Source organism: Ilyonectria robusta, assembly GCF_021365365.1.
Source record: "Ilyonectria robusta strain PMI_751 chromosome Unknown BGZ61scaffold_37, whole genome shotgun sequence".
In the NCBI taxonomy this organism is placed as follows: Eukaryota; Fungi; Ascomycota; class Sordariomycetes; order Hypocreales; family Nectriaceae; genus Ilyonectria; species Ilyonectria robusta.
The window spans coordinates 252,281-275,273 of NW_025764471.1; the positions used below are offsets into that span (position 1 = coordinate 252,281).

At 51.6% G+C, this 22,993-nt stretch overlaps 8 protein-coding genes across 8 annotated transcripts; 2 read left to right on the forward strand and 6 right to left on the reverse strand.

The window, feature by feature from the left end:
- Positions 1–1,069: 1,069 nt before the first annotated feature.
- Positions 1,070–2,319, reverse strand: BGZ61DRAFT_464302 (alpha carbonic anhydrase). The gene is made up of 3 exons (XM_046247475.1): positions 1,780–2,319; positions 1,536–1,707; positions 1,070–1,477 (listed from the first exon to the last, which is right to left on the reverse strand). The coding sequence occupies exons 1-3, from the start codon at positions 2,231–2,233 to the stop codon at positions 1,288–1,290; spliced, it is 816 nt and encodes a 271-aa protein (XP_046096141.1). The 5' UTR covers positions 2,234–2,319; the 3' UTR covers positions 1,070–1,287.
- Positions 2,320–3,701: 1,382 nt separating this feature from the next.
- On the reverse strand, positions 3,702–4,508 carry BGZ61DRAFT_369546 (uncharacterized protein; the record flags this gene model as incomplete). Its single annotated transcript, XM_046241958.1, has 1 exon — positions 3,702–4,508. The coding sequence occupies one exon, from the start codon at positions 4,506–4,508 to the stop codon at positions 3,702–3,704; it is 807 nt and encodes a 268-aa protein (XP_046096142.1).
- Positions 4,509–5,564: 1,056 nt separating this feature from the next.
- Positions 5,565–6,198, reverse strand: BGZ61DRAFT_464309 (uncharacterized protein). Its single transcript, XM_046247476.1, has one exon. It carries the CDS (start codon positions 6,129–6,131, stop codon positions 5,835–5,837), a length of 297 nt encoding a protein of 98 aa, XP_046096143.1. The 5' UTR covers positions 6,132–6,198; the 3' UTR covers positions 5,565–5,834.
- A 146-nt stretch (positions 6,199–6,344) lies between these two features.
- Positions 6,345–6,923, reverse strand: BGZ61DRAFT_369448 (ankyrin repeat-containing domain protein; the record flags this gene model as incomplete). The annotated part of the gene is made up of 2 exons (XM_046241956.1): positions 6,345–6,674; positions 6,744–6,923. Coding segments are annotated over 2 exons (510 nt in total), but the record flags the coding sequence as incomplete, so codon positions are not given.
- Positions 6,924–11,028: 4,105 nt separating this feature from the next.
- BGZ61DRAFT_464323 (uncharacterized protein) lies at positions 11,029–13,021 on the reverse strand. Its single transcript, XM_046247477.1, has 8 exons — positions 12,500–13,021; positions 12,415–12,440; positions 12,329–12,365; positions 12,203–12,273; positions 12,129–12,151; positions 11,913–12,072; positions 11,749–11,852; positions 11,029–11,698 (listed from the first exon to the last, which is right to left on the reverse strand). The coding sequence occupies exons 1-8, from the start codon at positions 12,645–12,647 to the stop codon at positions 11,155–11,157; spliced, it is 1,113 nt and encodes a 370-aa protein (XP_046096145.1). The 5' UTR covers positions 12,648–13,021; the 3' UTR covers positions 11,029–11,154.
- Positions 13,022–13,490: 469 nt separating this feature from the next.
- On the forward strand, positions 13,491–15,496 carry BGZ61DRAFT_432957 (uncharacterized protein; the record flags this gene model as incomplete). Its single annotated transcript, XM_046243897.1, has 3 exons — positions 13,491–13,589; positions 13,650–13,931; positions 14,047–15,496. The coding sequence occupies exons 2-3, from the start codon at positions 13,681–13,683 to the stop codon at positions 15,494–15,496; spliced, it is 1,701 nt and encodes a 566-aa protein (XP_046096146.1). The 5' UTR covers positions 13,491–13,589; positions 13,650–13,680.
- A 2,209-nt stretch (positions 15,497–17,705) lies between these two features.
- Positions 17,706–18,981, forward strand: BGZ61DRAFT_464332 (phosphoglycerate mutase family protein). Its single transcript, XM_046247478.1, has one exon. It carries the CDS (start codon positions 18,036–18,038, stop codon positions 18,684–18,686), a length of 651 nt encoding a protein of 216 aa, XP_046096147.1. The 5' UTR covers positions 17,706–18,035; the 3' UTR covers positions 18,687–18,981.
- Positions 18,982–20,997, reverse strand: BGZ61DRAFT_510405 (chromate transporter-domain-containing protein; the record flags this gene model as incomplete). The annotated part of the gene is made up of 5 exons (XM_046252060.1): positions 18,982–20,016; positions 20,046–20,487; positions 20,550–20,671; positions 20,731–20,778; positions 20,872–20,997. The coding sequence occupies 5 exons, from the start codon at positions 20,995–20,997 to the stop codon at positions 19,264–19,266; spliced, it is 1,491 nt and encodes a 496-aa protein (XP_046096148.1). The 3' UTR covers positions 18,982–19,263.
- Between the last annotated feature and the right edge of the window lie 1,996 nt (positions 20,998–22,993).

Consider the following 22,993-nt stretch of genomic DNA (forward strand, 5'->3'; position numbering starts at 1 on the left):
AGATTGAGAGAAAGAGAGTTGAGTGAATTCAGGAGGAAATTTGGTGGCTGTCAGCCAATATTGCACTACAGGGGTGCGCACATTCCCCAGTGTTCCAATCAACCAAACAAATTGCGTATAATGATCTTCAGTCATTTTCATAATCGTTGAAGGTGACGGCTTGCGAATAACTTCAAAATTGAGCCTAATCTCTATAAGTGATGTGGTTGAGTTTTATATGGGCTGGTGGATTTTTTGCTGTCCCAAAGGGTGATGCGTCCGAAAGGGTGGTGGGGCATGGTAAGGAAGTAAATGCATCCTGAGTCCTGCTTTCGCTCCTCAAAGGCCTCCATCCGACAGCCAGCACTAAAATAGGGGCTGCGTGTTCGATGAGACTGGTGCCGGCAGAAGACAGCAGCATACTTACATTTTCACAGACCAGGCCGCCAATGCTGTGAGCGACGAAGATTATGGGACGCTTTGTCTGTGTTGGCATTTAGTGGCGGGAGTCCAGGAAGCTCTGTGCACATTAGGAGCAATACCGTTTCCATTTTAAATCGTTCCTCTCCAGTTCTCCAGTACTCAGACTAAACTAAATGGCCGACGTTCTCTTCCAGGTCTGTAAGTTTGTAATGTTAAACAAAATTAAAATAGGCAAAATTATGCTAGTAATAAAGCCTCCTTCTGTTTTAAGAATGACACGATTGTTTTGTCACTCGGCGCTTTACAATGTGACGCCGTAAGCAGGCCCGCCAGAAACAATAGGAGAAGGGGAAGGGCTAAGGGATTTCGGGATGTAGGTCTCGAAATAACGGCGGCGCCTTGATACCGAACCACGCCGATGTGACTATATCTTGCTTTGCCCGGTGGTCTAAGAAGGGGCTGTATAGCTTCTGTTCTAGATGTAGCCATTGAGGAGCATAACGTTCTTGGTTCTTAATGTGAGACTCACGGGAGTTCATTCCAGTCACGGATTGTGCTGTAAAGGGTTTTCCACTAGTGACTATATTAACGAAGGGCCCCAGCCCAGTTCCAGAATTTGATAGCACAGTGAGTATTTAGGAACTTTCAATAAAAAACTTCTGATCTATGAATAATAATGCACATTTCTACTACCTCAGCCCTCATACGTAAAATAACCCTTTCTTGATCTCGCTAGCATCATTTAGCGTTTCAATAAAATGTTCGCTCTGCTGAAGAATGCAGCCCAAAGGTAGATAACCGCATTAATGCAGATCTAAATAACAGTCAAGTACATTAATTTATAATATCGGAGGTTCCGTACTTGCCCCCGAGACAATGCTAGGACTAGGCAAGCTCTGAAGCGATGTTCTGGAGGAGATTGATGCCGCCGAGAGTATTCTGTGTATATCGCGAATTGAAATTTACCACGCTCTTCACCTTATTATAAGTGAATTCGTCGATATGAAGCGGTTTGGTGCTGATTATCCACTCGACAGATTCTGAGCAGGGAGGAGTGGTAAGAGAGCCAGAGTAACTATGTCGAGTTAGATTTGCTGTCTGCATGTAGGTCTAGGGGCTGGTTTTATTCATACTGGTAGATGGGGTTCGATGTCAAATGATGTTCCAGACCAGTAAATATCAGGGGCCCTGTGAGGGTAGCCTGGCCTGGCGTCGCAGCACCGCTGACGTAGGTAAAGACGGATGCCAGCAGAGGGTCGGCAAGTCCTAGGGCGATTGGGAAGGCCACGACTGCAATGGACTTGTCTGTTAGGACCTGTCAGCAATGCCAAAGATGGAAGGGGATCAGGACCGCTTTGGTCAAGGTATAGGGCTTGCCTTTTGCCTGGAAGACAAAGTGTGCCTCCATTGGGAAGTACTCAAGTTCAGCGCGGTGTTCGCTAGGGGTGTGGAAGTGGAACTGGGCCAGACTATAAGTCCTACCGCCAGCAGTGAGCGTGCCGTTAGCCGGCACTTCTACTGTGGTACCCAGATTTTCGAATTTAGAGCCATGGGGGTAGTTGTCCACCTTGAAGGCAGCAACCTTGCCTGGTGACACGGGGATAGACGCGTTGAGATTGATGGGGGACTGGTTGCGGCCCTTGGCGCAGAGCTTGTTGGCAGTCTTGTTGAGGCCGTACCAGTTCAACGGTCCGTTCAGTCCTGTGTAGCCAAAGGCACCAACGGGGACATTGGCCTCGCGAGGGAAGAAGCTCGTCCCATAATTACAAGCCGCGACGGCAGCACCAGCCAAGGCGAGAAGCGAGGCTGCAGTGGAGGTGAATTGGACCATGTTGAAGAAGACAGAGACAGTATGGGTAATATAATCATGCGAAGAGCCAGCAAATACCTCGCCGTTTGTAAAGTGAAAGAGGTCCTGGAAGCGGATGGGTTGTGCTATCAGCCAGCCCTTTATATAAACTACCGCTCCAGGCCCGGCTCAACTGACTAGAGTATCCTAGGCCGGCAGCTTGAAAATATACGTCTTGCTATGATTAATCTGGCTGCCAACAGACTCATGGTTCGCAATAGCGTCGGAGCTACTCTGTAGATGTTTGCAGTCGCCGTGATGACACTACTAGCTCTGCTCGGCTAGAAGCAGAATACCGTGTACTGGCTCGCGGACCTGCACCAATCTAGTTGGTACGAGTGCGCCGATCAGCTCTGACCGACACTTCCGGTAATTGAAGCTGCTTCTTTAGGTTGTGTTTCGATAGGTTTCTCGGATAAGTCGGCAGGAACACTCAAAACCCTCTCGGTCAAGAACAATATGCACGCAGCCAGCTGATTACATGTGGAGACCTCAGCTGGGACCTAACGGCAGAAGTGCCGATCTACTCCCCAATTCGCCGAATTCTAGCGTTCTTCTTAAACCCAATTTGTCGCTAAAGTAACCTGTGCATCCTCGCGATTTCTGGCTGTTATACGGAGGTTGACGCTTGAAATAATGTTAGAATCGCCCCACGCAAGCAGGGGGGTCAATTTGGTCACACCGGCCATGTCTCTACTTGCCAGAGAGTAAGTCTACCCTATATACCGACACAATAAGGCAAAGATAAAATATAATAAAATAGTAATAAGGCATTTAAAGCTTACTTTTGAGTATCTCAATGATTTTTATTTATTCAGGCTTTTTTATATGTTAATATTAATTATTCTGAATTTCTTAGCAAAATTTCAAATAGTATTTGCCTCTCGTGTATTGTACTGGTTGTGTCTCGCCTCAGAAAAGCTACCCCCCCTGCCTGGTGGGTCGAAGCTAACATTACTTCAAGCGTCAACCTCCGTACGGAGGGCCCTTTCAAAAGTCTTGTCCTGGCGCTAGTTCAAAATGGGAAATCTGGCGGCTGTAGCTGGGCCAAGTACGTCAAGTACTTCCTCTGGGATCTTATCCACTAAAGGATGCTAATTTTATAGCAGCTTGCACTCACTGTGTGACAAGGTAGTCCCCCTAAAGCCCCTAAAGCTGTAGGGGATATAGCAGCTAACCTACTGTACCTGGGTTCTGCACCTTGTACCTCAGGTAGCCGACAAGGATTGAGGGATGTGGCGCATTTAGCGTTGGACAAGACTTTTGAAAAGGCCCTCCGTACGGTACGGTACTTTACGAGGCATAAGTTTAGATAGCGCGGACCTACCGACAAGGGGGTCGAAGAAGGTCACTTTTTCAGGCTTTGATGTACCGTCAATCTGATCCACCTGCTCAATTTGAAGCTATTCCCTACCATTTCGTATGCATTCCATTAGCATCAATAACATCCTTACGTCGTTGGTGATTGTAGCCTAGAAGCTCCCCCTACCACAGCAGACAGCCCCAGCCCCAGCTTCAAGTCCAGCTCCAGCACGACCTCGGGCACCGGCACGGGCGACTCTTGCTCCTGCTCCCGTTCGTGCTCCCGCCTTAGCTTGGGCCCCAGCGAGGGCACCGGCGACCTTACCGCCCGCCAATCGTCCGGATCCTCCTCCCCGCCCTTTCCGGGCCGAAACTCCTTCTGTTCCTCGCAATAACCTACCCACCACTCTTCAAAGGCCTGCCGATTATACCGCCATCTCGGCGCACCTTCTCCCTCACCGAAGAGGTCCAGAATGTGGTCGCAGTACATCCACACGCCCTCAAGATGGTGCGGTAATAACGGCTTCCTGTCCTTGCGCGCGACCACGATGGTACCGACATGTAACTGCCACGCCGGAGGCGCGAAGCCCGAGTCGGGGTTGATGTTGAGATACGTGGCGATCTGGTTGTCGAGGTCGGCACGGTTGGCGGACCGAGTGCCAACGCGGTGGAGGACCAGCGGCACCTTAATGAGCCCTGGGACGGGAGGAATGGCATGCGAGAAAACAGGATGGTCCGCGGGTATTGTGGTGGGGGACCAAGGTGGGTATCTGATTTTCTCCACGTCGCACCGGACAGTGATGGCGTAGATGGGCCCTGAAGCGCCGTGTGTTGCCGTCGAAGTGGATGCAGACGAGTGCCAGGAGGCTGGAGCAGGTGGCGGGGTTGCAGACGGCATCTCTGGCTCGGAATCTGTGTCTATGTTGTCCCATTTCGAGTAATCTATCGGTGCCATGGAATCATTATAAGTCTTCGCAATGGTGGAATACTGAATTCAATCTACGCGAAAGGTTAGAAAGACACTGGATTGTGACACGACAGCGCTTGTTGTTGTTGAATGTTGGTTTGCGCAGGGATGCTGAATGCTTGGGGCTTTATTATTTATATCTCCAAGTGATCCCCGTCTAGGACTTTGAACCTTAATCGTAGGACATCAAAGTTTAATCTTGATCCTGAAGTTAAAGGGGAACTCTCAGTTCTGCCACCAGCTTGTATACGCAGGACCTCAAACACTGTCTTTCTTTCTTTTCTTTCTTCCCAACGCTCGGATCACTTAACGCCCAATGTGCCCTCCAAGCCATGCCGTAAGCTTCGTTCCGAAAGGCCTTGGCGGGCCCGTAGGGACCGGTCTCCTGTGCCTTTCGGAACGAAAGGTTCTTCCTTCCGCGCCCTCGGCCAACGCCCGGGCCACTTAGCGCCCTGATCCTTTCTATCTAGCCACTAAGCCACCATGAGCCACAATTCATCTTATCTCTGACCTGGCCCAGCTCCCGGCCCGGCTCTCGCTGGCTCTTGCTTTCTGCGGGAAGGGACCGGGAGGGACCGTTCCTGGAGCTCCGCCACCGTCCGTCCATCCACGGAGCTCCTTTCATCTGCCGCCTTTTTAAAGCTACAGAAATGGTTGAAATGGTTGCGATTTGTCGTCAGTGGCACGGGAAGACCGTCCTATCGGTGGCTGTCGGTTGTTTCTTTTCTACAAGTGGCGGTCGATTGCTTGTTTTCCACAATCCCGCCCGCCGACGGCATGGCCTGAAACCTTCAATGCCCGACACTTACTCTCTTCTGTTTCGACCACTTTCCACGTCAAACATGGCGCGCCATTTGTTTGATCTCTCCTTTCCCTCCTCACCACACCCGTGGCTCATATCCACTTGCTACCATGCCCCGGCAAGAGCCAGTCAGAGTCCCAATTGATGAGATCCGCCGTACATTGGAAGATGTGGATCGGCAACGCACTCAGAATAGGGCCCAAGGGCCAGTCAGACTCCATTTCGACGATGCCACTCTACAGGCTCTCCTCGAGCCCCGAAGGGAGCCGGTCAGAGTCCCTCATGAGGAGATCCTCCGCATGTTGGATCATCTTGACCGCCAGCGCGCCAAAGACCGAGCCCGTTAGCTGGGAGCTTGAGATCTGTGCCTCTGGTGTGAGCATCGTCGAGGAGAACGAGGCACTGATCTAATTGATCGCAAATGGTGACGTCTGAAGCTCTTCGACTTTTCCAGATCGATCAAGCACAACAATCTCATCGAAGTCGTTGAAGAAAATGGCAGCTTGGGTCTGCTAGCCCCCTTCGTAACAACTCAGCCATTCCTTCGCAAACTCCAGATTATTAAGGTCGATTACTTGGGCGCCAACATCTAAGATGACGCGGGTGTTGGAGCTCAGATTCGCCACCAGATGAAGGAGAGACTTGCTGTCGAATGTTGCGCCGTCCAGGTCTTGCGTCATCAGAGCAATGCCGTTCTCTGGGCGCAACAAGTACTCAAGCACGAGCGCGTTGGTATACTTCTGTTCCTTGAGGTCTAGCTGTTTGATTTCCAAGGGGAGAACATATCTATGATCCCAGTGATTCCCCATTAGAGAACTAGTATATAGCTACCTGAGAAGTGCACATCTACTATGAGCAGCTCCTCAGCTATCAATGCAACTTGGTTACCTAGCTCACTGCACCTGCTAACCATTACCGGACGTGACTCGTACAACGACCGCCCGTACTGACGACAGTTACCAGACAGTAACCGCCACCCGCTTACACCCAACGTCCTGATCCATACTAGGACCTGAACCCCGTCACAATACTGGCTTATGATCGAGAGGATATTCCCTCCGTTTGTGATTCTGAGATTGTAGTAGGGTAAGAGCGTCGGGCAGTTCTGCTTCGATGGCTAGCTGCAATGCTGTATGGCCGTTTTGATTAGGAAGGCTGGTGTCGGGATGTTCCTTGAGTAGTGCTTGGAGAAGCGGCATATTGTCTAATTGAACTGCGAAATGAATTATGGTGTTACCTTGGCAATCGACAGCATTGATGTTGATGTTCGCTTTCTTAGTGAGGAAAGACACGACTGCGAGATGGTATGAAGGATTATCCTTCCACCGATAGTTGCTGGTGGGAATGAGCAGCTCTCCATCGGGCGTACAGGAGTTCGCCCAGCTCGTATCCTTCTCCAGCATAATCTCAAGAATAGCCACCCGGCCATACTTCAACGCAGCCGGTGAATTCTCGTCCGCTGTACCAACTTGGAGGCCGATACTAAGCAAGAAGCTGATGGTCTTTGAATGTCCGTGTTTGATAGCGTCATCGATGTTCTGCTCGGAGGTTTCCGTTAACACATCAACGTCGGAGCCATGTTGGATGCATTCTGCTAGACGACAAGTCCCGCACTGATTGTCAAGTGCATCCCTACATCAGGCAAAAATGACAATCCCAGAGCCTGTGCGCGAATTCAATGCAACCAAACATCCAGGACGATTGAGCTGCCACGTGGCGGATATGCAGCGAATATCGCGGAGACCTGGCAACGCGTTTTCCTCAACCCCTAATACAGCGGATCTTGACCCATTGAATGGCCCGGGCACTTCCGTTTCAGCGTGCCCAACATCAACGTCAGAAAACACACGTCTCAAGTCAAGCGACTGCAATGAATTGACCATTGGGTCTGAAGCCTCTGCTCTGGACGAAGTCACTTTAGTGGACGTTATACATATCAATCTCGTGAGTATCCCATGATTGTTACGGAACCGGATCGTTGATTGACAAGCGTAGCACAAGCGAAGGCGGACCACCTCACAGCCTCTAAATAGGTAGGATTGCCATCGGTTTGATGAGAATCAACCATCCAGAAATCCCAAAACGGCCATCAATTTTGAAGAAGTCTTCCAAGATGGGGGTGCACCAATCAAGCACATCATAGTCCAGTTTCCGGCGGGACATATGGTACATTCTTCGATGCGACGAGCATGGGCTCAATTTCAAAAACCACCCGATCAAGGGCGCTGAAACGCATCTGGGGAGCCCAAAGCACGGTCGGTTGTCGCGACCCTCAGTGGCCATCGAGTACCTCGGCATTGAAGTTCTGCATTGCAACAAGACTCTGGTTGAGAAGGACAGCGCCGTGGCTCTAGAGCGGACGTAGGGATCCGATTGCGAATACAGCGGACTGCAGGCTCAAAATTGGTCACATCCTGCCCTCATCCAAGGGGAGACTAGCGTGGCAGACACGCAGAAGTCGGGGCCGAGCCAACGAGAACGTACAGACTAGCGGTGGCGGCCGACGACAGCTCAAAGATTTCGAAGTCATTACTGAACCAATTCCGTGGCGAGATTTATCTTGCTTACTGGCAAAAGCCAAAGAACTGGTCACCCGTTCTTCTCCTCCCTCATTGCCATCTTGACAACGTTGGCGTGCCAGACACCGTTGAGAGCCTAGGACTCACAGTCAGCGCTCTTAATAGTCCAGACCATTTGGACTATTAGTCCAGACTACACTCGCATCGCTGTATCCATTCAATTCAAAAGCAATTAATATCGCATTCTAACTGGTGGAATAAAAATTGGCCAATCGGATGCTCTTATTTTTTGCTTTTGAATTGAATTGACAGCAGCGTTGCCCCGGGTGACGGTCAGGGCTCCTAATAGTGCAGACCGTTTAGACTATTAGTCCAGACTGCAGATCAGGGCAGGGAATACGGACGCCCGGTGTGGACGCTAAGTACGCTAGGTTGTTGGCATGGTGTTACAAAACCAGGGTACCCATGACAGTTGCTGCGCCAACCATTTTGTTTTGGATATTTCTGATCAATTTACTGGTGCGATCCAGATAAACAAGGCTCGTTTCAAGGGACGCATCATCCTAGTCGTCAATCTACGAACGCCCGTCGTGGATTGATTATTGATCTTGGATTGCAGTCCGGACTACAGAGGAGCCTTTCAAAAGTCTCTGCTCGCGTGGACGCTAAGGTCAGCCACAAACAGGGATCGTGCCGAAAGCGAATGTACCCAGCCAAATTCTTAGGTACCTCACCCCTCTTTCACTTTTCCTGTTTTCCCCTCATCTTGACCGCCAAAATGCGTCAAAATACCGATATTGCAACCCGGGCTCTTGTGGTCGTCTTCAAGAGCCCATCGGGCGGGAAAACAACAGCTGAAGTTGCAGAGATAACAGGTCTTTCGCCCCGTACAATCAATGACATCTACGCACGCGCTATTTCCCGCGGATTCGATCCCAACCACCGACCGATGACCCTCCATGACGAATTCCTTCGTGATGCGCACCGCTCCGGGCGTCCCAAGAAGCAGACGGACGAGGCACGAATAGAGATCATCGCCAAGGTTCGCCGCGATCGATTTGGCAGGGAAAAGACGTGTGCTGATATTGCGGGCGAACTGAGCAGCGATGGGATCGAGATCTCGGCCGTCACTGTATGGCGAATACTGAAGAAAGCTGGATTCCGAAAGACAAAGCCAACGAGGAAACCTGGATTGACGAAGAAGATGAGGGAGGCACGTCTGGCTTGGTGTCTTGAACACCAGCACTGGACCCTAGAGGACTGGAAGAATGTCATTTGGTCTGACGAGACCTCTGTTATCCTGCTCCATCGACGAGGAAGCTATCGCGTATGGCGAAAAGCCGATGAGGCATTTGTTCGAAGTTGTATCCGGGAGCGATGGAAAGATGCATCTGAATTTATGTTCTGGGGCGCCTTTTCCTATGATAAGAAGGGCCCCTGCCACTGTTGGGGTCCAGAGACTGCTGCCGAAAAGAAGGAAGCCGAAAAAATCATTAATAAAATGAATGAGGATCTTGAAGCTGTTATGCGAGAAGAGTGGGAAATTTCAAATGGAATACGACGATTACATCTACATCAACTACCCGGCCCGAAGCCAATCTGGCGATGGAATAAGAAGTCCGGAAAGCTGACGAGAGGGTCCAAGGGCGGTATTGACTGGTATCGCTATCAGAAGACAATCCTGATCCCTAAGATGTTTCCTTTTGCTTTGGAATGTACCAAGGACCGCCCGGGCACTTTGGTCCAAGAAGATAAGGCTCCTGCTCACAGCCACTATATACAGCAACAATGTTATGATGCGAATAGCATCAGCCGGCTGCTATGGTGTGGGAATTCCCCGGACCTCAATCCTATTGAGCCGGCTTGGCCATGGATAAAGAGACGGACTACAAGGAAAGGAGCCCCAAAGTCAAGGCATGAGGCAGTCAAAGCTTGGAAAGCAGCTTGGAAGGAGCTTCCGCAGGAAGCTATTCAGGCTTGGATTGAGCGCATCCCTCATCATATTAAAAAAATCATTGAGTTGGAAGGAGGAAATGAATACAAGGAAAGTCGGACACAGCGGTAGGTACATTGGGAATCCTACTATACATTTTGGGTGGGACCCTGCTCTTTCCCGTGACGCTAGTGTCCTTAGCGTGAGCAGAGACTTTTGAAAGGCTCCTCTGTAATAGTCCAAACGGTCTGCACTATTAGGAGCCCTGGTGACGGTGTAGTCTTGACTAATAGTCCAAATGGTCTGGACTATTAAGAGCGCTGATCGATTCCCACATCTCAAGCCATTGCAAGAAGGCTTTCTGGTTCTTCAAGCCTTTCATTGCTTCAATATATTCGTCCTTCACTTTAGCCATCATAAAACCTTCTGATGGAGCAGCAGAGCTCTTGAGTAGCTGCATCCACTGTCGTAGTGTCTTTTCTGTCGAGGGGTTGCCTGTACTTGGCCGAGACTGTCTCCAGAATGATATCGTATACCGTATTGATCTCTGTCTCCTGTTTTCCAAAGTCCCGCTTCCTAGGGTTGGCATGGGCCCAGTATGGATGTGCCAATGCGGAAAAACGTAGCAAGTGAATTTACCCTGTAACTATGAGTGCATTTGTCAACGTGAGAGATTGTTATGATGCGTTCTCGGATCCTCGTATCGAAACGGGTTCTCAGCTCCGCAAATGCCCCCAGGCAAAAGGCATTCACAGCTTCCCAGCCAGCACCGCGTGGAGGTGAGAGTCGTCGCCGGCCGTGGGGATCCTGTCGTACCTCCGTACATGTCTGTACTGTAAATCCCTTGCCAAGTTTTCTCAAGCCGTGCCGGTAGACTGCCAAGCCGAGACATCCGAACCAAACATGGAAACCCTGCAAGCGCCAACGCGGCCGCTGGGCCCATACCTAGAGCAGTCACTCGGCCGAAAAAACCCCAGCACTCTAGCAAAGGGTCCCTGTAGCTGCATCTGCAAATTTCAGACAGGCCCATGATTCTAAGCCCGCTAGCAAGATCACCCTCCTGGTCGTCAACGCCGTACGTACCGTACCGTACCTTGTTGCTCTTGGGCCCCACGGCTTCTGATGTCTGGAGGTGGCCCCTGTCATCCCGGCGTGCGGGGAGCTGATAGCCTGAACATCTGGGACCTGGGACCCGGTTGACACGATCAATCGGAATCCTTCCGCCAAATTGCACAAGCAGGAACAGAACATCGCACTAAGCTGGGGTGGAATTTTCGGTATTCGATAACGGTTAGAATAGGAAATATTATTTGCTCGGAAACAAGGTAAAATGCGTTATTTTCCAGCCGAATCGTCTAACGCTACAACTTTTGACACCCATCATTTGGCGTGGAATCGACCAGGGCTGGCTTGCTCATCCTGCAGGGGGCCATGCGAGGTGTGCTCAATGACAATCTCCGTCTTCCGCAGTATGCCCTCCTCGTTCATAGAGCCCGTCCTGTCGTTCGCCGGACCCAAGATGTCCTCCGCGCTATCTCCATCCCTCTGATCCACACCACTGCCCAGGGCCTGCACTCCATTGCGACGCGAGAGGTTCTTGCGCCAGGTCGACTGCAGTGCGTACGCCGAGTCGCCCTGGGACTTGCTTCGGCTCCGGCTGCCGACTCTTGACTGCTCGCTAAAGTACCTCACGAGCGGTGCAAGCGTCGGGACTGACGCGACGATGATGCCCAAGTTGTTCTCGACCATAGACCACATGATGAGGAGGCTCGAGTCGAGGAGGTTGGAGAGGGACTTGATGGTCTGGATGCGGACGATTTGGATGACGGAGACGAATGTGCCCATTGCGAAGAGGCCGAGGAGGACGAACTTTTTGCGGTTGGGCATTTGGAGCTTGAGCAGAGTTGGGAAAGGGAGCACCATGCTGAGACGGTTATTAGCACCCACGCGACCATGTTGAGATCCTTGACTTACACTATGACGTCGAAGACGATGGTCAGAGAGGCCATTGTCGTATACATGGGCACGCCATCGATGCATGATCCCCATGTGACACTAGTGTCCCATTGTTTCCTGACCTGCGGAGGAACTCGTGTTAAGCTTGATCCAAGTTGACGTCGTCCATTCCCAAGACTTACCGGCGTGCACAGGTTGATCTGAGCAATCAAGAACGAAATGTGAAACAAGGTGCATGCCACGGCAACGCCAACAGTCGTGTTGTACCAGAAGCCCGCCGCCATGAATCGCAGATAGGATAACAGCAGACTCAGCTTGAAGCCAAGAATGCTAGAGATGTAGCTGTTCGTCGTGTCGGTGTCTCGGTACCATCGTGGGGAAAGGAGGTGGTCTCTTACAATGGCGCGCCGATAAATTGCAGCTGCGGGTTGTGTCAGTCGTGGTCGTGGGAGACGATGGACAGGTTGCTGACCAGCATGAAATCATAGTAGTTCTCCAGGGGCATATCGTCAAGACTCTTCAGTCCCAGACCCCATTTTGTTTCTGTGCTCTGTCTTAGTCGGTTGTCTTTGGCGATTTTTGATGTAAGGGCGCTCACGCATAATCGTCACAACTGCAAAGCCACAGCTCGCAACCTGAACCTATGGTCAGTAGAGCCTCCAAACCGAGATGCAGATCTCCTACCCATGTTGCAACGCTGATCCAGTCATCTAAAAGCCGGGGAATCAGTCAAGGGTCAAAAGACCAAGGGATCGGCGATGTTCCGTACCTACTCCAAACGCTTTGAGCATGAATCCCCTCACGTATACTCGCAGGCCGACCGTCAAGAGTGCAACGGCCGTGAAAACGATGGCCAGAGAGGTGATTTGAGGACCGGTGGTCGGAGGATCGCCCGGCACATTGTACGTCCAGCCCATGGCTGCGATTGGAGAGTCGAAAGCTAGCTGCGCACACGTATGTAAGAACTAAAAAACAGACAAAGGGAACAGAGTAGCAAAAAAGAGAACAGAAAAGACAGAGTAGGCTACCCAATTTGCTCAAACCAAGGAGGAAAACGTGATTGAGAAAAGACGTGCCCCTCTCAACCCGTCAACCAGGGTCGCTGCAGGCACAAGGCTTAAACTAGCAGGTACTGCAACATCTTCAGACACGATACTGCACCATGCAGGGAGTGTGGGCATGGCTAACAGGGGCAAAAAAGTCTGCCTGTTGGGTGTCTCCCTGGGGATAAAAAACACGAGACTCGCTGAAGTGACAGCCACGCGGGCATCAACATGCACCGCGGAAGTGGGACTCAAGGGGCATTGACTAAAATAACACTGTCCTTTATGATGACATATTCACTTGGAGTTTACTAAATCTTATGCCACCTAAGTCTAATGTGCGGTATATTTTGTAACTGAGTCTCATGTACTATGTCCCCACTAAGGGTGTGTTCTCAGCCATTAACCGAGGTCGATAGCCGTCAACCTATCTCAAGCTACTCCACCTAGGTAGAGGACTTCGTAATCACTGAAGAATCACGGAGTACCATTGTATTGAGCGGGAGGAGTGGGTGTGGGATAAAATCCGAGCTCCCGTTCTCTGGGGTTGGAATAGGCACGGACGGGTCCGCCGCCGCATCCGTTCTTGATCTCCGCTGCCGGGGTACCAGGCCCCCTACCCCTGTCAGCGACGGCAGTGGAGGCACGGCCGCATAGCTCATTAAAACGACCCCTGCATGTTATCGTGCTGCATGATAAAACTCAAGATCTGTACCCCAAGAATGTTCCATTCATGCACAAGTTCTCTGCAGGTCCCTAGAAGACGGGCCGTGGCACCAATTGCTTGCTCCATTTCCGTCAAGACGCCTCAAACAGGTAATGTCACTCCATCTTGTTTCACCTTTCTGTTTCCCCATGCTCACATTCTGCCTCTAGTGCTACCTAGTTTCTCAACGCAGCACCCACAATGAGAGTTGCAAGCTTTCTGACGGCGGCGATTGCCATTGCAACCGCCCAAGGATGTGCCACTTCGTCTAGCTGCAAATGCTTCCCGGGCGATAGCTGCTGGCCTTCGGACAATGAGTGGAGGAGCCTCAACTCGTCCGTCAATGGCCGGCTCATCAAGACGGTGCCGCTGGGATCTCCTTGCCATGACCCCACGTACGATGCTGAGGAGTGCAAGTATCTCCAGAGTCAATGGCAATCGCCTGAGATTCAGTAAGTTCGCCACATATACCAGTTGCTTGGGACGCCTTGATTGGATGTGTTTTCACCCAACAGCGTGCTACTCTCCCTCAAAGAAACACTACCAGTTTGCTGACACACACTCTAGTATGGACTCTTCTTCCTCTGTCATGGCCCCTTGGTTCGCCAACCAAAGCTGCGACCCCTTTCAACCTCGCTCCCGCGCCTGCGAACTCGGCAACTACGTTCGCTACGCCGTCGAGGCCCGCACCAAGGCCGACATCGTCAACGCCATCAACTTTGCCCGCAACAACAACATCCGTTTTGTCATCCGTAACACGGGTCATGACTACAACGGCCGCTCCACCGGTGCCGGTGCCCTCTCTGTCTGGACGCATCGCTTGAAGGACATCGAGTTCATCGATTACAACGCGAACGGCTACACGGGCAGGGCTGTCACTCTCGGCGCCGGTGTTCAGGGCTTTGATATCCTCAGCGCGGGCCACAATGCGGGATACGTCGTCGTCGGAGGCGAGTGTCCCACCGTTGGCATCACGGGCGGATACACCCAAGGTGGTGGTCACTCTGCCCTCAGCTCGAGTTTCGGCCTCTCGGCGCAGAACACGCTCGAATTCGAAGTCATCACCGCCGATTCAGGCGTCGTCACCGCCTCGCCTACCAAGAACTCGGATCTCTTCTGGGCTCTCAACGGTGGTGGTGGCGGTAACTGGGGCGTCGTTCTCTCTATGACTGTCAAGGCCTTCCCCGACGCCAACGTGGGCGGTGCAACCCTGGCCTTCTTCACTACCAACAACGACCAGGCAACCTTTTACGAGGGCATCGGATCTTTTCACTCCAAGCTCCCCGCAATGGTCGACGCTGGTTCCATGGTCGTCTACTACTTTACCAACACCTTCTTCCAAATTGCTCCCTTGACCGCCTACAACAAGACTAAGGAGGAAGTTCAGACTATTCTTGCGCCTTTTGTCAAGTCTCTGAATGACTTGGGCATCAACTATACAGTCACCTACAGCCAGACGGACTCGTACTACGACCACTACGACACATTCTTCGGCCCCCTGCCCGTCGGTAACATCCAAGTCGGCATCGCCCAGTACGGCGGCCGTCTCATTCCCCGCGATACCATCGTCAACAACAATGCTGCGCTCACCGAGACCGCCAAGAGCATCGTCGAGCAGGGAGTCACCTGGATCGGCGTCGGCACAAACGTTTCCCCCTTTAGCAACTCCAAGACCCAATCTGTGCTGCCAGCCTGGAACAAAGCCCTCGTCCACGCCACTCTGACGACACCCTGGAACTTTACCGCCCCTTGGTCCGAGATGCTCGATCTTCAGAACCTCATGAGTGAGAAGATTATGCCTGAGATTGAAGCCGTTACCCCTGGAAGTGGAGCTTATATGAATGAGGCTGATTTCCGTCAGCCTAGGTTTCAGTCCGAGTTCTTTGGCAGCAATTATGACCAACTGCTCACTATCAAGAAGAAGTGGGACAACCGCGGCTTTTTCTACGCTCGCAACGCCGTCGGCAGTGAGCAGTGGTCCGTTGCTGATAATGGCAGGATGTGCAAGGCCAAATAGGTTTACCGGTGGCAAGCTTGTCTAATGCAAAGTATAACTGATGGCTGAAGCATAGAGCTATAACGTAGTTCATAAGCGAGTGAAACACCTAACCACACCCCCCCCCCCCCCCAAATATTAAGATAAAACAACAACAACACATGAAATCAATTAAAATCAATCACTACTCTCTTTCTGGGACATGTCTACATTAGCTTGGCAAGTGCGCGTATTATGCCCGAGTCTCCTGCATGTGCCACATCGCCGTTCCCTCGTCTGCGTCCGCCTCCGCCGACCACCACTTTGCTGTATTTCCTGATGTACCTGCTCAGCTATTTCCCTCTGATCTTGCAGCTCTTCTCCCTCAGCTACTGTCATGCTCCCTGAAAGCCGGAGACGTGTTTTCTTTGCCCTACGCCACTTGCGAAGTGTCGCATTTGCCTCTCGAAGGTCCTTGTTCTCAGCCCTCAATAATGTCATCTGGTGCATTATTCCTCGCGCCCCCTTTGCAAATTGATCCATAGCAGCTAAAATTGATGTCGGAGAGCTACCCTGATGACGGCTGATTCGAGTTTTACTAAAATCAGTTTGTGAAGTAGCTTCAATTGGCTTGTTCAGGGTCCTTGGAACCCAGAGGCTGGGCAACTCGAGATCCCCTTCTGCAGGCGATGGAGTCCGTAACTTTACATCTAAGCGAGAAAGGACACTTTCTGGATCGTAGGGTACAAGCCCTGTACCTCTAAAACCCCCCTGGATGTTTTTTCTGATACTGCGCTTTGAAATGCAGCTTGAAATGCAGGAAAGAAGTCGGCCTTAGTAATGTGCGTGATTCGGGCCTTCATCATATTCTCAATTTGTCGACCGTAGGCCTGCTTGAGAGGCCAAAAGCAGCCAACATCAAGTGGCTGGAGGATATGAGATGAGTGTGGCGGCATACATAGAGTAATGATGTTGTTATCCTTGCAGAATAGTTCGAATTCGGTCGAATGGTGGCTCTCGTGCCCATCTAGGACAAGGAGACGATATGAGCCGGAAGAACGCGTCTTTGAATGCTTATCGAAGTGCCGGATCCATTCTAGGCCTCTCTCATTTGTTGTCCAGCCGTTATCCGAGGTTGCGATGACCCAGTCTTGTGGTAGAGTTCTTTCATCATACCAGGCTGCAAGGTGATATTGACCCGCAACAATGATAAACGGCGGGATCGCCCACCCTTGGGAATTAACGCCCTGGATCACAGTAACCCATTCCCTATTTCCTTGCTGGGCCATTTTTGGTCTTCCACGTCGTTCGGCGCTCGTAACGACCATTCCAGTTGAGATAATACCCATCATAAACCCAGTCTCATCAAAGTTATAGATATCTGACTCCTGGTTACCATATTTCGCGATTGTATTCCGCACAAGCTGAAACCAGCCCCAAATAATATTGGGATCTTCGCATTGGGCCCTCTGATAGTCAATAAAACGCGTCTTGAGCTCTGGTTGTCGCTTGACGAAGTTTGTGGCCCAGCACTTCCCGACCGGAGGCGCGTCGCGGTCGGCGAGCAGTCGATTGGCCATATCTTCCACATCGCAAAGCCGGGGAGGAAATGATCGCGCATCTAAGTCGAGGACATACTCAACAATTGTCTTCTCCTCTAGATCCGTAAGTTTATGCGAATTGGGCATGGTATCGCGTCGAGAAGTTATTCCCTTGAGATGAGTGCCGAGCGTTGAACGACTGACATCGTAGATCTTAGCAGCTGCTAGTGCGCTTAGCTGGGGGTCTTTTTGGATAGCTTCGATAGCCAGGACCATTCGATTCTCTTTGCTAAGAGTTTCCATAGTTTTTTGTGGAGGAATAGCAGATTGAAAGTAAAACATGGTGTGGGTACGGGCGGGTGGCCAGCTCGCTTATCTGGCCAGCTCGCTTATGAAGTACGTTATTGTTTATATTATTAGCAACACTGAGGTCCCCGGAAGAGGGACCAATTCAGTTTGGATGGCGACTTGATAATCTCCCAATACCCCTAACCGTTAGAGGCTTCGTGTCCAATTAGAAGCTGCGCTCTAGTCTTATTTTGGCACTCGTCGTACCGGTTGGACCCAAGATTTTACGCGTGGAGAATGTCATGCTCCTCGTATCAAAATCATGCCAGGACGACGCTTGGCTGTCACGCAATGGCTAGCCTACCCAATGGCGGGGCTAGCACACCGCGGGGCGGTACCTGTTCGCCAGGCACAAGCGATGGCGTCATAGTGGACGCTGATGGCGTTTTGCGGGCACAATCCACACCAGATATCTCTTCCTTTCACAAGGTATCTCGATCAGCAAATTTGGTCTACGGGTCTGGAGACTATTTATATAACTACGGAATTGACTTTAGAAGAAGATTTCACCTGGATTCAACACTCAATTCTCTGTATCGGAGATAGCAAAATTGACTTCGGAAGTCAGGCGAGTTAAGCCCCTCTCTGGCCTCTCTGAATCTGCACCAGGACCCCAGAATTCGTTCCTGTCAAGGATCAAGCGACGTGGCAGAACCTTGTACGCGGAGGCACGCACTATCACGGCTTTTAAAATGGCACCAATCATTTACCTCGTCCGCCACGCCGAGTCGGAGCATAATGTTTCCAAGGACCTCTCGCACAGGGACCCGCCCCTCACGACTCTAGGCATCACCCAGGCATCTGGCCTGACCGAAACATTCCCCGATTCTGGGTCAGTTGCCGTGGTCCTCACTTCTCCGCTTGTGCGCACACTGCAGACTACACTGGCTGGCTTTTCTCACGTGCTCGACAAGCACTGCGTCAAAGACGGCGGCATAGACAAGGGCGCCCGGCTTATCATCGACCAGGACCTGCAGGAGCGCAGCGATCTTCCCTGCGACACCGGATCTGAACGTGCTGTGCTGGAGAAAGCGTTTCCTGCCCTTGACTTTAGCGTCTTGGGCGATAACTGGTTCGCTAAGGAGGGGTTCTACACCACGGATGATGCCACTGTCGCAAAACGAGCCAGAGGATTCCAGGAGAAGTTGCGGGACCTCGTTGAATCCCTACAGAAGGACGAAGGTGCCGTTGCAGCGCGAAAGAACATTGTTGTCGTCACTCATGGCGTGTTCATGAAGTTTCTGTCTGAGGATAAAGCCATTGATCTTCCCAAGGCGGGGTGGAAGGCCTTCACGGTCGGCAATGGGGTTAAGGGCGAGGCTGTGCTTGTGACCGTCGACTAAAGAACCGCTAAGACTCTTTCCCCCAAATCGGGCAAGAATTCAATCATGTGGAATAGTTACAGTTTCAATGGACACAAGCGTAGCAGATCTAAAATGGTGATTCAGGTACGTAGCTATGATCTGGCTGGGCACGTTCGAGCCAGGCTCTGCGAGAGGAACGTGTTGACGCATGGGAATGAATCACTGGGTATTCCAGCGGAGGTCTTCAAACGAGGCACTTGTAATAGCCTGTTGATTATCAGTCAAGATATATTAGAGATCGAGGTCGTCTTTATTTACGGCGTTCACTTCCTGCTATTGATTCATCATTCCTGTAAATGGACAAGGAGTGATTGACGGTTGGTCTCAGCAAATAATGGGGATGCTCAATCTAAATTGAAGAGCTGAGAATCCCCATGTGCCGGGGAGTCCTCATCTGGTCAAGAGATAAAGAAAGGGGGACATATGAATGGCCTATTGTTCCCATGCTCCTCTGTTCGTAGTGCCCGCAACCTGACATGCTCTGAACCAATACAGCGGGGATTTGGGAACAATGCAAACGTGCTCATGGCGACATGCCCAGCCTCAAAGTGTAGGATTAACCTGAGACAACAGCATACCAAATCAGACCGAACACGGCACTCATGACGATAGCAACCGGAGGGCTTACGCCAAGCCAATAGCCTCCAACATAGCTCGTGGCGGTAACGACAACCCACCACGGCTCCAATCCAAGACTGGTGCGTTGCTGGAATCCCTCATCTATATATCCGATCTGCCAGAGGCGATAAACCGCGGTATAGATAAGCCCAACGGCAGCGGCATTGACGCCCCTGAGAAGCGACTTGACCCACCTAAGGCCACGAATAGCACTCCATATACCTATGGTGCCATGGACCGTGATGAGGCCAGGAGCGTAGATACCGACAAAACCTAGCGCTGCTCCGGTAGCCGAGTTGTATCCACCGTTGATCGCAGTCAAGGCGCCGAGGTATACTGCAAAGTTGAAGTTCGGACCTGGGAAGCTCTGCTGGATAGCCAGCCCAATTAAGAAATCTCGAGGACTGACCCAATTCTCGCCAACGACATATTCGCGAAGGAGTGGAATGACAACTGGTCCACCGCCAAAGATGATCGTACCTGCGAGGTACATGTTGGCAAAGAAGCTGAACAGAAGCGACTTGATCTGCAGGACGCCGCGCAGAACCATGATGACAACGAAGGTGATGAGGAAGAACACGATGAGTCCGAGACCGAATTCCCACGAGAAATTGAGGTTGCGCTCCGGTGGGACAACGCGGGGTTCCCCTTCGGCGGACGGCGGCCCGCACTCAGTGAGAGGAAGAGTTGGCTGTACCGTCTTCTCATCCTTGCCTTGACCCTGCTGTCCCTCCGTCTGGTTCGCTCGTCTGGTAGAGGTGTCCTCGTGGCTGGTTTCCTGCTGAGGCGGCAGTTCGATGTTTTCTTCGTCTGGTGCCGACGCCTTTTCCCGGGATTCCTCAACGTATTGACCACCGCCTTGACGGGACCATGAAGCCAGCGGAAGTCGTGGACGATGGCAACGATTCCAGCGAGGAACATAAGAAGCGGGAAGTACCACAGAGCGTTGTACAGCATGCCGGCGGCAGCGCCGAGGAACACGAGGATACGCGTCATCTTGTCTGTGATGGCCTTTTCCGACAGTTGGACAGCAGCGAGGGCGATGATACCAACGGTAGAGGCATTGAGACCAGATAGAAGTGCGTAAACAGGTCGAGGAAGAGACGTTCCGATGTTAGAGACGCCGCCGGATAGGCCGTACATTCCCAAAGCTCCGGGCAGGCTGGTCATGTTGGGTCAGCATATTACGTATCCCAGTTGTTGTGGATCGTCATAGTGTCTTACCTCCAAATAAAGAAACCCAGTGCGGCAGGGAGAAAACCATCGTGAATGAGGTTAATACAATAGTGCATCTTTGTACTGCCAGGGCCAGAGAAGGCTTGGCACACACTGAAGAGCCCCTGATACTGCTTATCGCTCAGCATATCGCCAGGCACAATCATCACACTGAGATAACCTTAGGTACCACTTGCTCGTCGATCCATTGTAGCTTCCTCACAAACTTGTCATGAAACTAGGTCCAGGTAGTTAGCAACAGTCCACTCCAAAGGCATGCCGCCGACCCAGTTGGCGCTACACCGTAAGGAATGAGGCTAGACAAACTCACAATCTTGAAATGCACTGGTGGTCCTCCGAAGGACGTGAAGCCGAGATGGTAGTTCTTGCTGATGGTATTCCAGAATCTCCCGCTGAGGTCCGCTGGATGCCAGCCTTCCCATCGTCGAATAGCCATTGCTCAGGGTTCCGCAAAGGCTCGCGCCTGGTCGGACCACACACTCAACTTACGACCTGTTTTCGAAACCCGCTTCTCGTTTGCGATGGATCTTCTTGAAGGACAGCGACGCCTAGGATACGAAATGCGAGACGTCCTCGAGCAATCAATTGACCACGGCCCCGTCGCATTCAAGCACTCTAAACCACGGAAAACGAAGGAAAATTGGATCGCGGCTAGGTCTGTAGGTTTTGTAATGATCTCCGTCAAGTGTCCGCCAAGCAGAGTGACGACAGCGGCTCGGGATCCCTGCTCGGTGTCACCAATAATTTGCCGTCTTGCATGGCACATGGGCTTGGCAACGGTCCTGTTGTGCCCATTTAAATTAAACTAGATGGTGTTAGTCACCCCGGAAATTTCATTCGTCCCCGAACAGTAGCAAAATGGACTTTTGCAGCGGGAATGGCGCGGGAAGAGTCACGCCGAAATGCGAGGAAATGAGCGTATGGATACACATCGGCCCATTCACGATAGCTCTTCGTAGAGGACAACTGATACAAAATGTGAAAGGCCTCTAGCGAGTTGATTCAACTAACTAGTCCCTATGCTGTTTACTTTCAAGATGAAGAAAGGAAAGAATCTAAATACAAACTGGGTGCGCGTTATATCTTCTTTAATATAGAAGATTCGAGAATCAACTCGATGGCGCTGTGGAGAAGAATTCGGGCTTGGCGGCAGAGCCGCCAGCCAAGTGGGCCTGACCCGTTACATTACCCCCCTCCTCCAGAGTTGGCGTGTATCTCACGATGATTTTCGAAGTTGACTCTCTTCTTCTTCCGCTTTGTCCATTGTTTCCATGCATCCGTATGCCGTACAGCACTGAGATGCTCCCACGTGGGTCTCGAATAGTCCACCCACTTCACGAGCACTTTCTTGTGCGTGCCTTCCTTCTTTTCATCGAGGATACGTTCAACGAGGTACATCTCTTGACCGTCCACCAGCACTGGTGGGGCGCTCTCGTGATCGACCTGCTGTGATGGTAGTGGGTCGTCAGCGACGGGCCGGAGCAAATCCACATGGAATACCGGGTGTATGCGTCCGGGCACGTCTAACTTGTAGGCGTGTGGGTTAATCTCCTCGACCACTTGGTATTTTGCATGTAGCCAGTCCAGCTTCTTACAAGGCCGTGACGTCTTGACGTTCTTCAGATTAAGGTATACCCAGTCTCCAGGCTTGTAGCGGGGCGAGGCAGTTCTGTGCCTGTTGGCTTGGGCTTGCTGTATCTCTTGGGCCATAGCTATTGCAGCTTGCGCAAACTCTGTGGCGTCCTGAAGTCTCTGGATGAAGTCTTCTGCCATAACCTCGCCCTCCCTCGCATCTTCTGCTCTTCGATCCTCGACTAGCTGAATTGGCTCGTTGTGGTAGCCGTGCATGAAGAAGAACGGGCTGAGGCCGGTAGAGGCCGCGTCCCTCTCGTTGATTGTTGCCATGTCTATTGGTAGCAGGTCTAGCCAATTCTCTTGGAGATAGTTTGTCCATATTCGTAGGATCTTCTCAACCTCTTGGTTCATTCGCTCCGTCGCTCCATCCGTCTGTGGGTGGTACGCCGTCGATAGCCGCTGCTCGATCTGCAGCAGTTTGCAGAAGTGCTTCCACATGTCGCTGACAAACTGGGGCCCACGGTCAATGGTTATGGCTGTTGGAATACCATGGACCGGGTAGTGCCGTTCGAAGAGTCTCTTAGCAACCGCTTCCGAGGAGATATCGCTCATGCCTTCGAGTTCGACGCCTTTGGTAAGCCGGTCCGTGACTACCATGCAGTTCGTCGCGCCGTCGCGTCCCGATGGTGGGAGGTCCGTAATGAAGTCAATAGTGACCTCGCTCCATATTCGTTGCGGAATGGGTAATGGCTTCAGGAGCCCTCTCTTCGTGTCTCTCCAAATGGTGTTCCTTCCGCAGACCTCACAGTTACGCACGAATTGGCGTACTTCGCTAGCTGCGCCCGGCCAAAAGAAGC

What these genes read in the sequence shown, in the direction of transcription:
- BGZ61DRAFT_464302 (XM_046247475.1), bottom strand. Translation starts at nt 2,233, where the DNA reads ATGGTCCAATTCACCTCCACTGCAGCCTCGCTTCTCGCCTTGGCTGGT. An exon ending in CTTTGTCTTCCAGGCAAAAG is followed by an intron (nt 1,708 to 1,779) that starts GCAAGCCCTATA and finishes AGGTCCTAACAG; the next exon opens with ACAAGTCCATTGCAGTCGTG. An exon ending in ACATCGAACCCCATCTACCA is followed by an intron (nt 1,478 to 1,535) that starts GTATGAATAAAA and finishes AACTCGACATAG; the next exon opens with TTACTCTGGCTCTCTTACCA.
- BGZ61DRAFT_464309 (XM_046247476.1), bottom strand. Translation starts at nt 6,131, where the DNA reads ATGGGGAATCACTGGGATCATAGATATGTTCTCCCCTTGGAAATCAAA.
- BGZ61DRAFT_464323 (XM_046247477.1), bottom strand. Translation starts at nt 12,647, where the DNA reads ATGGGCTGGACGTACAATGTGCCGGGCGATCCTCCGACCACCGGTCCT. An exon ending in CAATTTATCGGCGCGCCATT is followed by an intron (nt 12,073 to 12,128) that starts GTAAGAGACCAC and finishes CACGACGAACAG; the next exon opens with CTACATCTCTAGCATTCTTG. An exon ending in ATCGTCTTCGACGTCATAGT is followed by an intron (nt 11,699 to 11,748) that starts GTAAGTCAAGGA and finishes TAACCGTCTCAG; the next exon opens with CATGGTGCTCCCTTTCCCAA.
- BGZ61DRAFT_464332 (XM_046247478.1), top strand. Translation starts at nt 18,036, where the DNA reads ATGGCACCAATCATTTACCTCGTCCGCCACGCCGAGTCGGAGCATAAT.